General features: G+C 40.8%; 1 protein-coding gene across 1 annotated transcript in view; it reads right to left on the bottom strand.

Annotated features, from left to right (window-relative positions):
• Positions 1–16,737, bottom strand: part of EXT1 (exostosin glycosyltransferase 1) — a 259,809-nt gene that overhangs the window by 14,390 nt on the left and 228,682 nt on the right. Inside the window, exons 5-9 of the mRNA XM_088149029.1 lie at positions 13,809–13,928; positions 9,074–9,206; positions 6,944–7,062; positions 4,942–5,037; positions 1,584–1,673 (exon numbers count right to left, since the gene is read on the bottom strand). Of these exons, the coding sequence (XP_088005155.1) occupies positions 1,584–1,673; positions 4,942–5,037; positions 6,944–7,062; positions 9,074–9,206; positions 13,809–13,928 (558 nt within the window). The remainder of the gene's footprint in view (positions 1–1,583; positions 1,674–4,941; positions 5,038–6,943; positions 7,063–9,073; positions 9,207–13,808; positions 13,929–16,737) is intronic.

The raw sequence follows: 16,737 nt of genomic DNA, 5'->3' as shown, positions 1-16,737 counted from the left end.
TGTATATTGTTGGGTGTTCATGTATCTATATCTACATCTTTTATTTTTCTGCATGCTACATTTGGCAATTTGGCCCAACAGGACATTCAATCTTTCCTAAAGCACCAGAGAACGATTGGGGGTTTTAAAGATTGTTTTAATCCCATTTATTATTTTTATAAATAACTCAAGGCAGCAAACATATCTAATATTCCTTCCTCCTCCTATTGTCCTCACAATAACAACCCTGTGAGGTGAGGTGAGGTGAGGTGAGGTGAGGTGAGGTGAGGTGAGGTGAGGTGTGTGTGTGTGTGTGTGTGTGTGAGAGAGAGAGAGAGAGAGAGAGAGAGAGAGAGACTGATCCAATGAAATGAAACTATGAGAATTCCAGATGGGCATGGAATTAGGATGCCAAATGCTGTCTTCCTCTTAGTTAAAATAGATACTAGTACTGTTCAAATGTTTGTAGGAGCAGAGCTCCTCCAGGAAGCAACGTGGCCATCTTGCTTCTAAGAGATCTACAAAGGTTCTTCTGCTTTGCTCTGCTTTGCAGCCACGCAGAGATTCTCTTGCAATACTAAGCAAATTTTCATAAGCATCAACCAAGAAGATATCACTCACTTTTCCCAGTCAACTTGTGCAAAGCTTTGATGAGCCCCATGGAGGAAGCTCTGGGGTGTTATGCCTTTCCTGGCTTTGGAAAAACCACTTTGTCTCTGTGGTGTAAATCTCTTTGCTGAGGCAAATCTCAGTCACCCTTCACATGTCTATTTGATGTTCATGGATATTTGAGTACAAGTAGTCCTTGGTTAATGATTGCCCTGTTTAGCGACCATTCAAACTTACGACAGCACTGAAAAAGTAGGTTTATGACAAGTCCTCAAACTTATGACAGTCGCAGCAGCCACGTGATCATGATTCAGGCGCTTGGCAACCAGCGTGCATTTACGACGGTTGCAGCAACCTGCAGTCCTGTGATCCCCATTTATGACTTTCACAGCCAGCTTCCAATGGGGAAGCTGGCAGTAAGTGGCAAGTTGCAGTCACATGACATTGCACTTAACTACCACAGGTGATTCACTTAACAATTGCAGTGGGACTTACATCATAACTCGGGCGCGATTACGTGATGTTTCACTTAATGACTATGTCGCTTAGCGATGGAGTTGCCAGTCCCAACTGCAGTTGTTAAGTGAGGTCTACCTGTACTAGCAGCATCAGCCTCTTACACTAGTTCTAGGTTGCCTTTGTTGTCTGGTGAAGGGAATGTATCCATGACTTCTTTCTACTCGCCAGAGAAGTATGGCTATTCATTTAACTTGAACTGGACCGGAAGGTGCATCAGTAATAATAATGAAGAAACCTGGAATATGGTCTAGTGCAGATTCCAGTGAAGGCTAAGTGGTCAGTCCTTGATGTATGCAATGTCCCAGCTACCTCAGTTTTGGTTATACTATATGACAGGCAGCTTTCTGCAACTTGGTGCTCTCTGGATAAGTGATGATTGCAAGTCTTTTTGCAGAGAGCGAGCACCAAGTTGGGGAAAGCCAATTACAAGTATGACTTTGAAAAGCCAGCACACTCCAAAGGAAAAAATATCTCACCTCAGTGGTTGAAAGCACCGTATCCTCATCGAGGCTTAGAACAGCATCTGTGACAATGTTCTCATAGGGCAGGAAGCGACTGCTCATCACCTGCAGGGTGAACAAAATGGGTCAGTGAGATGCTCTTGAGTCTCATCTGCAGGGCAGCACCTCCATCATACTTGAACCAAATGAGTCAGCATTCCACCACAGCATTAAGGGGGAAAATGACTGAAAGAAAAGAGCTTCATATGAAAGAACTGAATTCTCTTGTAGCTTATTGCATCTGACCTAACAATGTGATTATGTTACTACTGATTAATTTCAGCAAGAGTGGCCTAATAGATTTATGTGTTCACATTATACCCTAACCCCAAATGTTATCATGCATGATGTTTTGGTTTGGTTTTTTGGAAACCAACTCACCATTTTTATATAATTAAAAGACAATAAGTCATAGCTATATTTAGGGTATATATATTTCCAAAGAGCTTAAAGTAGCATGTATAATTCCTTCCAATTTTATCTTCATTAGAATCCTATAAGGTAGGCTAAGCTGAGTGATAATGACTAACCCAGTGCCTCAGGCTAAAATTCGTGACTGAGTGAGGATTTTAACTTATATCTCCCAAGCAATAGTCTAATTGCTCTAACCAATATACTTCACTGGTTAGTTTACTACATCTACAAGCTAGCCATGTACTATTGTGAAAACAAGAAATGATGAACAAAAGGAGTGTAATTTCCAAGTTACAAAATTCCTAAGACAATATAATATCTATGTAAGATTTTGCATTAATCTTTTCAGACCACTATGACATCAGTTTGTGAGCAGTAGGTGATATGAGAACATTGTTGGGTTCTCCTGAGATGCTTCTCTGTGTGACTATACACTAATTTATAACAGGCAGACAGTTCCATCCATTTCTGCTGCATGCCATTTCTAGATGTAGTTCATCTCATTTCCACACTGATCTGCAATTTAGAATCCCAAAATGTGCATTTCCAAACTTATTTTGAGAACTTTTTTTCTGAGAACTACAGCACAACATTTGGAGAAGTGTGAAAGCTGATTAGACTCTGATCTAATCAGTGCTGATGAGCAACGGGACAAATTTGGATTTTTGTTTTGCTCAGATTTGCTTCTTTCTGTCACTCCCAAATCATCTTCAGTGAATTGCCAACTAACTTTTCTCATTAGATCTTTGTACTTCTGGGAGAAAAATAGCAGCAGAATCTGACAGTGAAAAGTATTTTTCTTTATTGCTTTCTCTTTTGTCAGCCGGAGACATTTGTATATATTAGGCCTTTTTTTTGGTTGTTAATTTGCTCTTGTTTTTATAAAAGCGAAGATGAAGTATTGAAAGACAAGGCGTCTACCATGGAGTTCCAATGATGAGGTTGGAATACTCACACATGAACTCCAGTAGGTGCCCAAACACAAACAGAGCTTACTGAGGGGAGGGGCAGTCCTAAGGCTGAAAACGTTGAAGGCCTCTTCTACAACTTTTGCCACTCTGAGGTTCTTGATTGATTGAAATCCTGGGTAATCTTCAGCAGCAAAGCCAATGGGGGCTATAATCCTGCATGTCTGAAAGGCATCAGGCTTGACAAGTTAGCTTATAACGTAAAAGAGCCAATCTGGCATTCTAAGCGTATTTTTTTTCCATTTGGGCATCAGTTGTGCAAAAGGAGATACACGATCCTCTTGACTGCACTTCCCGATTTCTTTGTAGTCCCTAAAAAGCTCCAAGGCTAACGCTTACCTGCATTTTTGAACCTCAAAAGATCTATTCTTTCCTTAGGCCCTCCAATGCATGAAAGAAAGAAACAAAAATGGAAGGAGACAGAAGGAAACAATTAACTCCACCAAGGGAGGCAGCCTCAAACAGAAGCCTCCTCTCTCAATCTGCAGTGAATCTCAAACCAGTACTGACCCCAAGATCTGACTCAAGGATTGATTTAGCTGACATCTTAGTGGCCATTTAGCGCATTGGGGAAAAACAGCAGATACTAACGCCATTCATTTTAGACAGATGTGAAATATCTGGGGAAGTGCAAGGAGCCTCAATACTCTGGAAACAATCCCCCACACACACAATTTGGATACCTACTCGATAAAGAACCACATCAAATGTGGCCCTAAATTCCTAAGCAGTCGTAGCAGTTTAACATTCAATCGGCAGGCTGTCCACAGAGAGAGACAGACTATGTGTATAAAGAGTGCTTTACATGAAATTGTAGAATCAGCATACTTCTGAAATAGGTTGCACAAGTATTTCACAGATATGGAGGAGGAATAAAGGAACTGGTATTTTGCTATTATTTTCAGGAAGAAGGACAGGTATGTGATTTCTGTACCTCCCTCTATTTGGAAACTCTACTTGCAGGGTTGAACACTGGTGGCCTTCCAGGTGTAGTTGGACTAGAACATCCAGTGTATGTCATCATTATCCTTGCTGGATATGCCTGTTGGAAGCTCTAGTTTAGTACTCTGGAGACTGACCATGATATACCCATGCATCTCTAATTATATTGTACCAGTATATTATAAACCTGCTTGAATACAAAGTCAGGTATAAAATACAAGCTACTTCTATAAGCAATGAGTTACTATAGCCAGTAGGAGATTTTTCACTGTTGCCTAAATCTAGTTTTTCTTTCTGACTTCAAATCTACTATGCTACACCAGTTCCCATAAAACGATAGTCTAGTATCATATTATATAAAGGGACATATGGGTCAACCTAAATAGGATTCTTAACTACATTTTGGATACTGATGCATTTATTCTGTCACATAATCTGCGAATTTAAAAGAAAAATAGCATTTGCTTTAATGCAACGATTAATGTAACTTTTAATTAAATATAAATTTTAAAGTATTTGTAAATCATGTAAGTCAGGGTTCCTCAACCTCAGCAACTTTAAGATGGGTGGACTTCAACTCCCAGAATTCCCCAGCCAGCAATTTAGGGCCATGTTTGATGTGGTTCTTTATCGAGTAGGTATCCAAATTTGGGGGGGGGGGGATTGCTTCCAGAGTATCGAGGCTCCCTGCACTTCCCCAGATATTTCACATCCGTCTAAAATGAATGGCTGACTAGGGAATTCTGGGAGTTGAAGTCCACCCATCTTAAAGTTGCTGAGGTTGAGGAACCCTGACGTAAGTGATGGTAGCCTTGGAAATATATAAGAGGAGTGACTTGGGAGCCAGTCCCAATAAAAAAAGTTGGGAGCCCAGAATTTTATTTATTTATCCCTGCCTCAATCTGGAGGGAAGATGCATTAAGCAGGAGGTGAGAAGAACCACAGAGGACACTTTAAGCTCCTGGAGGAATTACGGCATGCAGCTGTAATAAAAAAGCATAACAACGTACCTTGCTTTCTCCTTCGATAACAATGACAGGCACAGCAGTGACAGGCCAGCGATGCTTCGCAGGGAGGGGCTTATCACAATTCCATAAGACAATGATCTGGAAAGGAAGAAGAGTTTCCTGTTAGGAAAATGCTTGCAGAGGTCACAGCCTAAAGACGCTCAAGGGTTATGTTAGCTAACTGCTCTGCGCTTCAATCTAGAACTTCATACCCAGAAACAAAGGAAAAGGGGAAAAGCTCTCCCCACCCTGGCAACTATTTAATTCCTACTAGAGAAGAGGGGCCAATTACTTTTCTTTACTTCTGCTGACTAACAACAAGAGAACCTTCCCAGTGAGACTGACTGCATTACTAAGACAATCTGTGCAGCATCTGAAAAAGTCTTGAGAGCTCACTTGGGCAGAAGACAAAAGACAAAATGTTCACAGCCTGACATAAAAACAGGCTGCGCCGCCACCACCTCAGCAGTGATCATATTGATATGGGAGTGTGGGTTATGATACTGAGATGCAGAATTCAATTTTTGGAAGGATCAGGGTGGCCTATTTGCCCTAATTCCCCAGGAACAAAATGCAGAATGTCTTATAGGAACTGGAACAGGCATCCTGGTCCTCATGACTAAATACTCTACAGGGGGAGGAGGGACAGAAGAACTTGTTGGATTAGGTTGTAGTATTCACTCTTTCACACATCTTCGATCTTTCCAAAGACCGGTCAAAACACACTGCAGAAATGTTAAGAGGTAGGGTTAGGCTGAGAGCAGTTATGCAAATCTTGTTCATTGGCATAATTTAAACATATTGCAGAACTTCATTTCTCCTATATCATACAGCCTGATAATAAACCCAGCCTGGCAGGAGAAGTGACCAAGGAGTTTATCCATCTAGAGAGTTTAGCCCTGCTGCAAACAGGCTGTTAGCTCCTTTTTTTGAAGGAGCACTCCTGCATAACCAATTTTCATTTTGATATGCTTTGCACTAGTATCTTCTGGTGAAGGTAGAGGGGCCAGTGCAACACAGCATAAAATTCTGCATTCGGCAATAGACAATACCTAACCAATGGTTTAGCTCAGTGTATGGTATATGTCCCCATGTCAGTGTTTCTCAACCTCAGCCACTTTAAGCTGTGTGGACTTCAACTCCCAGAATTCCCCAGTCAGCATGGCTGGCTGGGGAATTCTGGGAGTTGAAGTCTACACAGCTTAAAGTGGCTGAGGTTGAGAAACATTGCCCTATGTAATTAAGGTCACAATGTCTCTTTAGCCTAAGTGCAGGTTGGAAGGGCCACACTTGGGGGTAGGGGACTTCCAGAGGCCACTTGGGGGATGGGTGGTGATGTCATTATGTCACCAAAGTGAGTGAGTCCAAAAAGTTGGTGGTGCTTTTTTAGGGAGTGGGGGTATTTTAAATCTTACAGAGATTTGAGGCATTTAGTTTTACCTTTTAAAACTCACCAACATGGGGAACATGGAGGGGTCTGCCTCTTAATCAAAGGAAACCCAACCCAAAAACTGGGTGGGAAATTTTGATCCTTCCTACTGAGAGCCATGAAACGGGTGCTGGGAGGCTTCACGTGGCCTGCAGACCATGGGCCACTCATTCCTCCTTTGGCCTTTAGCACATTTATTGGGCGAGATACTTTGCCAAATTGGAGATTCCAGTCAAACTTTGATAACGAAGCTCAAGCTCAGATACTTTGGTCACCTCATGTGAAGAGAGGACTCTTTGGAAAAGACCGTGATGCTGGGAAAGATTGAAGGCAAAAAGAAAAAGGGACGGCAGACGATGAGACGGTTAGATAGCATCACTGAAGCAATGAGCATGAACTCAGGGAGGCAGTGAAGGACAGGAGGGCCTGGCGCGATGTGGTTCATGGGGTCACGAAGAGTCGGACACGACTTAACGACTGAACAACAACAACAGTCAAACTTAGCTTCTTCTTCTCAGCAATCATTGAGATGTGGATTTTCAGCTCCCTGACTGGAAGGTGGGTAGTATTTCTCACCTGGGCACAGTGCTGGGACTTGGCCACTGCCACCAGGAGCTTCAGCACAGGTTGAGATTGAGAAACCAAAGGAGTAACTGCATGGATGACGGCGGTGAATTTGGATGGGGCCTTGACTCCTGAAAAGAAAATGAGGGAAAATGAACTGGCCCGCTCAGTTTAAAAATTCTAAACTATTTTGGCAGTCTTTAACCCTCTGAGTGAATCTTAGCTCCAAAGTTCATTAACCACAGACAAATGGTAGCTGATGCCACAAGAGTGAACAGCCAGCATAGTGCACTTACCAGAAAAGAAGACAACCCTGAATTCAAGATCATCCACCCTCTTTGCCATATTCTCAGGCCAATGAAGACATTTTTTTTCCAAAAAACAAAATTGTTTTTAATATATGTATATGGCCACCCATTGCACTGAATGTGACTCTGGGCAGCATACAACCAACAATATCCCAGCTGTTAAAAAACGTAAAGGTATAAATAACAGCATGACTGCGGGAGAAGGTAAAAAAGGCATTTTAAAGGTAAATATTTAGGGGGGAAAAAAGTCAATCTTTAAGGTGAATACATGCATCCAAAGGAAAATGACCCAGAATTTAAAGCAATTAAAGGAAAAAAAAGTCGGCAGAAAAAGCAAAATCTCCTTTTTGACTATTGCAATGGACCTTGGGAGCGGTGGTTCTTGAGTATTTTGTAACTCTAACACCACTGTCTTCTTCTTTTAAAAGACAGTGTGGTGGGATTCAGGGGGAGAGGTGGAATCAGGGACAGTGACAGAGAAAGCATAGACAGATACATCATGGATCTTTTATTTATTTATTTTCAGAGCTATTTAACTAAGTTTGGATAATTTTACATTGGCTCCCATTCCCTGTCTATTTTTTTCCTCAGTCTATTGACAAATAATGATGTTACCTGTAATGGTATGTGGGAATGATCTTGGGAGACGGGAGGAAGAGTCGCAGCCTAGACAACAGTCTGATAAATGAAATCTGAGTCTGAAGGAGGGGTGGGGGTAGAGAAAACGGATCAGAGAGGACCCTCCTTACTTTTTTGGGAGAGTAAAAGTAGGGAGGGGAACGGTACTTTCAGACTTGCAAGATTCTGTTACTGTGACCTTACAATAAAGGTAGTGTTAGTACTCATGGGGGGACGCGGTGGCGCAGCGGCTTAATGACGCTGAAAGTTGCCGGCCAGAAATGGTCAACGCTTCAGCGGTTCAAGTCCAGCCTTCGCGTTAGCAGGGTGAGCTCCTGTTTCCTCCCCAGTTCCTGTAAACCCAACAGTTCGAAAACTCACGTGAGTAGATAAATGGGGACTCTCACTCCAGTGGGAGGAAAAATGCTGGCGGCGCCTTGCAAAAAAGGAGTCGGGAGCAGTTGCCGGTAAGCGCGAAAAACCGTGCGCGCCTGAAAAGGGTGCAAAGCAACAGAAACCCTGCCTCCTGCGCTCGCCAGCTGGGCTCTGCTCTAGGAAGGAGGCCATGGCAAACCACTTCCAAAACAATTGCCTTGGAAACTGCAAGGACTCGTCCAAGCAGTCACTGCAGAGTCGGTAACGACTGAGCGCAGATTAAAAAAAAAAAAAAAAAGTACTCACGGCTGGTGCTTCTTTTCTAGACTACCTCAAAAAGCTGACACTATCTTTGGTTGCAGACCGCAGTCTTGTGTAATTTGGTGCAGCTAATCAATTTCCTCAAATCCCTACTTTGTTGCTAGAAGAGTAAAGGAGTTTTGATTGAGAACTTGGGTACTTATTCTCATACATTGGTTTGGAGGTCCAAATCACTACACAGCTTAGGTTCCATTTGCCTCAGATTATTAGTTACATGAGAGCCAGTTTGGTGCAGTGGTGAAGGCATCAGGCTAGAAACTGGGAGACTGTGAGTTCTAGTCCTACCTTAGGCACAAAGCCAGCTGGGTGACCTTGGGTCAGTCCCTTTCTCTCAGCCCTAGGAAGGAGGCAATGGCAAACCAATTCTGAAAAACCTTGCCAAATAAACTGCAAGGACTCGTCCAGGCAGTCTCCGAGAATTGGACACGATTGAACGGATTAAAAAAAAAATAGTTACATATCACCCAGAAATGAGATTCACTTTCCCAACCAGTGTGGTCATCAAGAGAGAATCACTTACCTAGGTTAGCATAATAGTAAGGGAAATCTCCCAGATATGATGAATACTGTGGCAGTACGAACAACCCCCCAGGGTGCTTATTCCATATTAAACTGTTACGGGATATGTGCTTAAATATTCTGTCTTGAATAATCTGAAAAGCAAGAAGTTAAAACAATGTTTAGGAAAACCATAATGAGAAAAAAGCAGAACCTTTTACCAGAGCTACCAGGAGGCAGATTATTTAGGATTGCTGCGGGATCTTTTCTCCACTAAGATGATTCATGTAGGTTAGGAACTTCACCTGTCTCATTTATTGCTGCAGACATTGTGGCAAAACTAGGCTCCTATCCGATGCTTCAGGTAACATTAAAATAGTTCTGGTTTCCAAAATGCACAGGTCATTGGAGAGACTGATGGATTCATTCTGCAATTTTGCCATCGACATATAACATGAAATAATCAGACAGTGGTAGCTTTAGACAGAATGGGAACTGTTTCTGAACAGCAATGTCTTTAACCTACACTTCTCTGCTCTCCTTCCCAGACATATAAAGAGCACAGTATTATGGTAGTTTCAGAAATACAAATTGCATGGAAAACTTTATAATGACAGTATTCCATCCCTGGCCCAAGAACAATCGGTGACCAGCCATGATTAATGCACTGTTCTAATTTTATGCTATCATGGAAAGAAAATGTAAAGTTTTCACACTGTGATTCAGAATCCAGGACCCTGGGAATTTCAGCTTTCCTTAATTTTATTTTGTTTTAAAGTTAACACTTTCAGCTCTCAAGATATTGTTGGTAAAGTGGGAAATCCTATTTCCTGATATTTATTACAGAGAGGTCGGGGCTTCAATGTTCTCCATAAACCCAGACTTGTCCTCCAAACTAGAAAAGGAATAATGCTGCAAGAATCATTCAAAAGACAAACTGCAGAATGGAATATGCACCCTTGCTTAATTGAAATAAAGTACTATTTTATTTCTATTTCCTTTCCTTAGGTAGAGTTTGATGCTTTCTTCATCCAAAACCACAGTAATCATGGAGCATCTTACAAAGATCCTCAATAAAAGAAACGGCTAAACCCCAAACACAAGAAACATAGTTTGGTTTTGTATTTTGTTAGGATTCAGTCCTGTTTAGTGCTCCTCATTCAAATCATTACAGAATCCAGGTCCTAGTTAGGCATCCATACTTGATTCAGCTTGAGGTACATTTAAAAACACAGAGGACAAAATGGATAATCCCACCTTATCAGATCCTGCCAGTAGGAATGGAACAACTATATAACTGTGTTTCCTACAACGATCTACAGAAATGGTCCAGTATGATAACATAGCACATAACAACAGACTGTGGAGAAAAAATATTTTAGAGAAGGACCACAGCTTTGAGACAGGCCATTTTGGAGTCCTGTTTGGAATTTTGAAGGCACATTTTGGCCACTTTTGAAAAATGGCGGCCACGAGGCCCATGGCTCTCATAAAAATGGCTGTTATTAAGGACACACACAATCACAGGGTTGTGGGATTAGTCTCTGCCATTTGACTCAATGCTTAGTTTTTGTTCTTTTTTTCCTAAACAGTTGAGTACATTTCCAAAACATCATAGGCTGCTGTTAATTATTCTTCAAGCATACCCGTAGGGACTATGTAGTACCCAGAGACATTATTATAAATAAAGAATATAATACAAGCTGGTGCTTTGCTCGGCAGTATGCCGGCTCCCAATTTCAATCGTTTGTAATAGTAAATAATCTAAAAGTAAGAAAAAGAAATCAAGTGGATCACAAAGCCTGGTGTATGTGTGGTCACACTGGGGCCTATGTGCAACATATTGCTTCACCCTATGACAAACGGTGTGCTTCAACTGCAAAATACCCTAAATTCAATCCCTACACTTTCCTATGCAACCCAGAAAGACCCCGTCTGTTACTGGAAAGCGAATACCGGCTAGTGTAGCAAATACTGTATTCAACATATCCACATAAGGAGGGTTAACACAGTTCACTATCTAATGTTTTATTTGTCACTTGTTCAGACCAAGCCACTGCTAGCAGAAATGCCACATACAGCTGGCCTCTGATACTGTAGAGAGAAGATTCCCCCAATAAAATTCAACCACTCATATCTAGGACAACTTCCCTGTTAAACAGAACACCCCTTACATGGTTCCCTATGACTCAGAGCGGTTTAACTTTGAAATAGGCTTCTAAATGCCATCGTTTATATATATTTTCAGTTACAGGTCAGGCTGACAATTCTTACCAATCCTGTTATTTGATGGATCAGGGACTGACTTAAAAGGCTGTACCAAATTTAACAGATGGCTATTTTAGTTATGAAAACAATACTTAACTGTCCAAAAGGCTGGAACAGTGGAGAAGCTTTGTAGGAAAGGATACAGGAAAGGACAAAAATAGAGGCAATTTACAGCTCTTTCACTAACCGTAAAAAATCTACAGGCAAAATAGCGGCACACACATTGCTAAAATGCCATTTGTAATTTGCGCTCTTAATTTTTTTTTTTTCCCCCTTTTAATCACTGCTGAAAGTTTGGTCTAAAAATGACTTGTGTCAAACACATTCTTGTCAATTTGGTGTGCCCCCACTCTTCCCGGGGACACAAAGTCTTCTTTTTGTAAACTTACTAATTAAGTAAACACGTATCCTATATGGATTAAGGAAGGAATTTTCAATCAAGAAACAGGGCTGAATTAGATAATGATTTTTTCCCCCATAAAAGAACTCTAAATTAAAACTTGTTCCAAAGGGTGCATTTCTGCCTCTAATATCAGTTCTCTTCCCCACACCTCCCCAGTCATGAATCCACTTTTAATGGGGATGAGGATATTTCTGTTAAATTAAGGCAATATGGATTGGATATGCAAATTGTCTCAGACTTCTTTCAGAATTAAAACTGGTTTTATACTGATCTTAATTTCATGAAATGAAGCAAACATAAAGCAGGTGGGATTGCATTTCATTTAATCCAGCCCATTTTCCTTTTGTTGGACTATGAATTGGATTAAATCACCATCACATCTCATTCTGTTTTACCTTTGTCCCATCCCATGAGTCTGGTGTAAAAGCAATTCAAATTTTGAGGAAAAGGATACAGAAAAGAGGAACATTCAAATGGCCGATCAAGGTAATTTGAAACTGGAAAAAACCTATTGAAGAAGACTGACCAAGTAGTGAAAGATTATACACTTCATAGGTTGCTTTAAAATTATAAATTTATATGAACAATCTGGTTCTTTGGCAGCCTACTGTATATTACAACTGCATTGGATACCGAAGGACCTGCAGAGAATATGTAGCTCCTTCCTAGCATATATGAAAATAGGTCATATCTATTGCTGAAACAAATATTGGAACATTTCAAATGTAACCCACTTTGCCCTGCAGAACAGCGTATATAGCTGCACACAGACAAGGAGATACAATGGCAACTTCTTACAAGCTTTCTCAGCAGATGGCAACTGTTGGTTGACCTTGTCTGGTCTTGGAAGCTAAGCAGGGTTGGTCTTAGTTAGTTCTTGGATGGGGGACCACCAGAGAATCTGTAGACTAGACTGTTCAGTAAAAGGCAATGGCAAAACCATTTCCTTTACTTTTGGTAAAAACAAAACAAACCTGCATGGATGTACCAAGGTAATCCCCAGGAACTGAGGTTGACTTTTGACCCTGGAAAATTTGTATCCTTTACATTTTAATCTTGCAAGCTAGTTTCTCAGCTCCCCCAGTTTGTTCTCTCAATATTAAGCATGACTTAGAATTATATCTGCAGTGATGCCCACCATATTATGCTTATAGGCCTGTTATAAAAATAGATCTAGTGTATTCAATGGTCAAGACTAACCTAAGCCCGTTGCTTTTATTGGATCTGTTCTAACCTGAGTGAAATCATAGTTTGAAGAATATTTTTCAGCACTTTGTCAACATCTCATTTGCCTGTAAACCATGACTGTAAAGAACTGAGTCACTTTGTTAGGATCAAATATCAAACTGATACAGGAATCTTCTATTCTCCTTTCTGCACACAAGGACTTAGAGGAGGATAGAGTCTGTGCTTATGTATGCAAGGCTGAATCACGGCTTAACATTACCTTGAAGAGACTGAGACAGCGCAAAAAAAAAAAAGTGTGCAAGTCAAGGTCTGTAAAATCAAGCTAAGGCTCAACAGAAAGGCACTTAAAAACGTGGCCAACTCATTTCAATTCTCAGTTAAGTTTCTGACATTTGCCTCCTTAATCTGAAATAGCTACTGCCTTAAGCCCAACATTTTCTCCACCTTTCTCCAGACATCAGTCAAAGACCTTGAAAACATTTTGGAATAGAAAGCCTGCCTGAATAGAGGAAAAGTGTTATAGTATCACTTCTTCAAAACATGATTTTTCAAGAAAGGGTCCTTAAAGAACCCATTTACCAGCAATGACAAGCAAGCTGATTTATCAGCCATCAAAATCCCAAGAAGCCTCTAGTCTAGGAGAGGCCACATTTCCTAGCAAGTTAGATGGTTGCCAATTTGTCACACTGTCATTTCTTCTCACACCAATCCCAGAGACAATGACCATAGTTCCGCAGGGGAAGAAAAGTTATAAAGAAGCTGAAGGTCTCTCTTTCATCAGATTCTTTGTAGAGGCACTTGCCTTGCTAAGTACCTGCAAAAGTCAAGGCCAGACACAATCCAAATGACAGAAAAGCTGGGCCTCAGATCCAGCTATTATCTGAGAATTGTTACTCACCTCTAGTGTGGTCAATACAATCTTCTCAACTGAAGAAAAATAAGCCTCCCACAAGAACTGTGTCTGCTGTCTAAGTGCTAGGATTTTATCCTGATGGATAGACCTGATTGTAGAAGGGATCTGTAATACAACATTGAAACAAATAAGACAGAATCGAAAACACTGCAACCCAGGAACATTAAGGCACGACTGGGGGCCTTTCCAGATGATCCGTTTATAGCACAATCCGTTTAGATTTTATAGATCAGTGTACAGTGAATTTGGCTCTCATCTACGGCATGCAATCCACACTGTCAGGAAGTACCAGCTGTGATAGCAGTAATTGGAAATTGAATTATATGGGTTGTTAATGCTATGTCTCTGTCCCACTTCTGACTGGAGAGCCCGCATTTCTTATATTTCTCCAAAATCAGAGCCTCTTCCAAAACCAGATCATTTACAACTTCCCATTTTCACAAGCCCAATTTGGATGACAAGGTAAAAAACTTTGACATGGCAGTGAACATCACCATTCACTGGGTAGGACCTTGCCTTCAACGTGGATGTCTATAATTTTTCAGAACGTAAAAGATTTTTCAGTCTTTTTTCCAAGCTGTTCTCTCAAAAATGGAAATGTTTGGAACCAGTGTATGCACCAACAATCCAGGAGTCATTGTGCAGGATCAATTTTTTAAAAGCCATTTTCAAATGATAATGTTCAATGTGACTGAAGGGGAAATGGATAATAGTGTTATTAGCTGGGCAGAATTTGAATTAAATTAAAAGTTATGGGAAGTGGAATCAATTTAGCAGCTGTCCTGGCTCCACTGACTATTTTTGGGAGTGTGGCCCTTGGAACACAACCACAAAGTGATACCCTCAGCCTAAAGGGAAAAAAAAGCTTCTGTATTCCAAGTTCACCATGACAATCTTCGGACTAGATTATATAGGGCCAAAACTGATCATGATGCATCTATGGGCTATGAATTAGTTCTCAGTAAGCTGTATAGTGCTAGTCAATCTAGAACCACAAAATAACTTATACCGATGAATTATCCATTCTGAGTTCTCATTTTTCTATCTCAACTTCAATTTTTAACCATTTCCACACCAGTTTATGACTAAACCATTTCTCCTGTAAAACTTTATAAAGATTTTCAGGTACATTGCTCATATGTATATTTTGGAGCACACCTGTCCCTTGCATAGCTTTTCTTTACATGTTTTTCTAATGGAGAACTGCTCCATAAGATTCTGATAACTGTTCTGATTTATCTATTGATGCAGGAAATGCAAATTAGGCAGCTCTCTAGTAAATATAAACCCAACTAATTTGTCCCACATTCCTATTTATGTCCTAAAAGTTCCCAAGTGGATGTTCTTGCTCCGTAAACTGAAGACCCACTGGTGGCCCAGAGGGACTTCACATCCATAGGAAGAAGAAAAAGGAATAGACTACCGGTAGCCCCCTTCTAGTGACTGCCTTGGAGAGCAACCGTTCGCAGTTACAACAGTGATGAAAAAGTAACTTTGTGACCAATGCCCACATTTACGACCTTTGCAGGTCTGTAAAGCAAAGAAAAGTTGAAGTAAGATTACATGCACAGTTGCGGTTTCACTTATGAACTGCATGACCTTTAGGCATCTTGCATAGCAGACAGGAGGAAAAACTGATTCCAGAAAGCTTTGACTTGTAGATCTTCTTCTATGTATGTGCATATACTTTCTATCTAAAGTAGGAAAAATCAATCTTTCTTGATATTCCATTTATTGAGGAGGGTGCTATTTCAGCACAGCACCTATTTTCTCATTAGTCTGCTGTGTTCTTCCTAAGCCTTTCAAATGATTCATTTTTCCTGGGCTAATTATGCATAAAGCATCTGCCTATGTTTGCTTTTGATTTGTGCCATTTTGCATTTTCCGCTTACACATTAGATTATACCCAACAAAGGCCTTTTCGCTCATACATATTCTCTCACGTTTTTGCCCCCCAAAACCATTCCAATAAAATACTCTTAATTAGAATACATCTATTCTTTGCACAGCATCATGATTTTATAGACAATGGGGGCAGTGAGGAAACATCTTAGGGGCAACAATTTTCTCATGCCAAAAGGAATTTTTTTTATTTTGCAAGAGGTTCAATGAGATGAAACCTGTATGGTATGTGGGAATGACCTGGGGGACAGGAGATAAAAGATATCTCAGCCCACAGAAGGAGGGAGGGTGTGAGGAATGTTTCAGAAGGGACCCTCCCGAGTTTTCCGGAGAGTGAAAGGAAAGGAGGAGAGAAATACTTTCAGTCTTACATGACTGTGTTAACGAAACTTTACAATAAAGATAGAGCTAGTACTTCTGGTTGTGCTTCTTGTCTGGACTACCTCGCAGGGCTAACAAAACCCTTCCACTCAACATCTAGTTTTGCTCAGAAACTACTCATCTGTAAACCTCAAATTGCTGGGCGGTATCCTATGTTGGCCAGTGCTCCTTTCAGCAAGCCATGGGGGAATTCCCAGACTAGGATGCAATTGACACACTACCTTCATTCATTGGTCCAGCAAGGGCATGGGAAGAAGCCAAGATGTCATAAGGAAGGTGTTCTCAGCTATGGTAAGCCACCCTGTTTTGCACTTCCAGAGGGACCACTGCAAATCTTTGTTCAAGTGCTTCCTCTGAATCAGGAGCCAAACTGGCTTAGCTCTCCTAAGATGGATGGAAGTACCATGATCTGTCATGCAAAGGTGGCACTAATGTTAAATCAGCTCATCTCTTGCACATGGAAGAGGGCCAATATGCAATCCTTTTAACGATCTGTAAATCTGTTATTGAAACAAGGGTCACAAGAAAACTAAAAATGGGGATATGAGACCCATTAATAAGATGCAAGAAGGCAGCAATTAGACATGTCAACACTGAAGTATTCATATCTTCATTTATTTGTGAGATGAAG

This window comes from Python bivittatus, unplaced genomic scaffold (assembly GCF_059951505.1).
Source record: "Python bivittatus isolate LINGU-HERP-01145 unplaced genomic scaffold, Pbiv_v1 ctg000590_np1212, whole genome shotgun sequence".
NCBI lineage: Eukaryota > Metazoa > Chordata > Lepidosauria > Squamata > Pythonidae > Python > Python bivittatus.
This window is presented reverse-complemented; position numbering and strand designations above follow the sequence as displayed.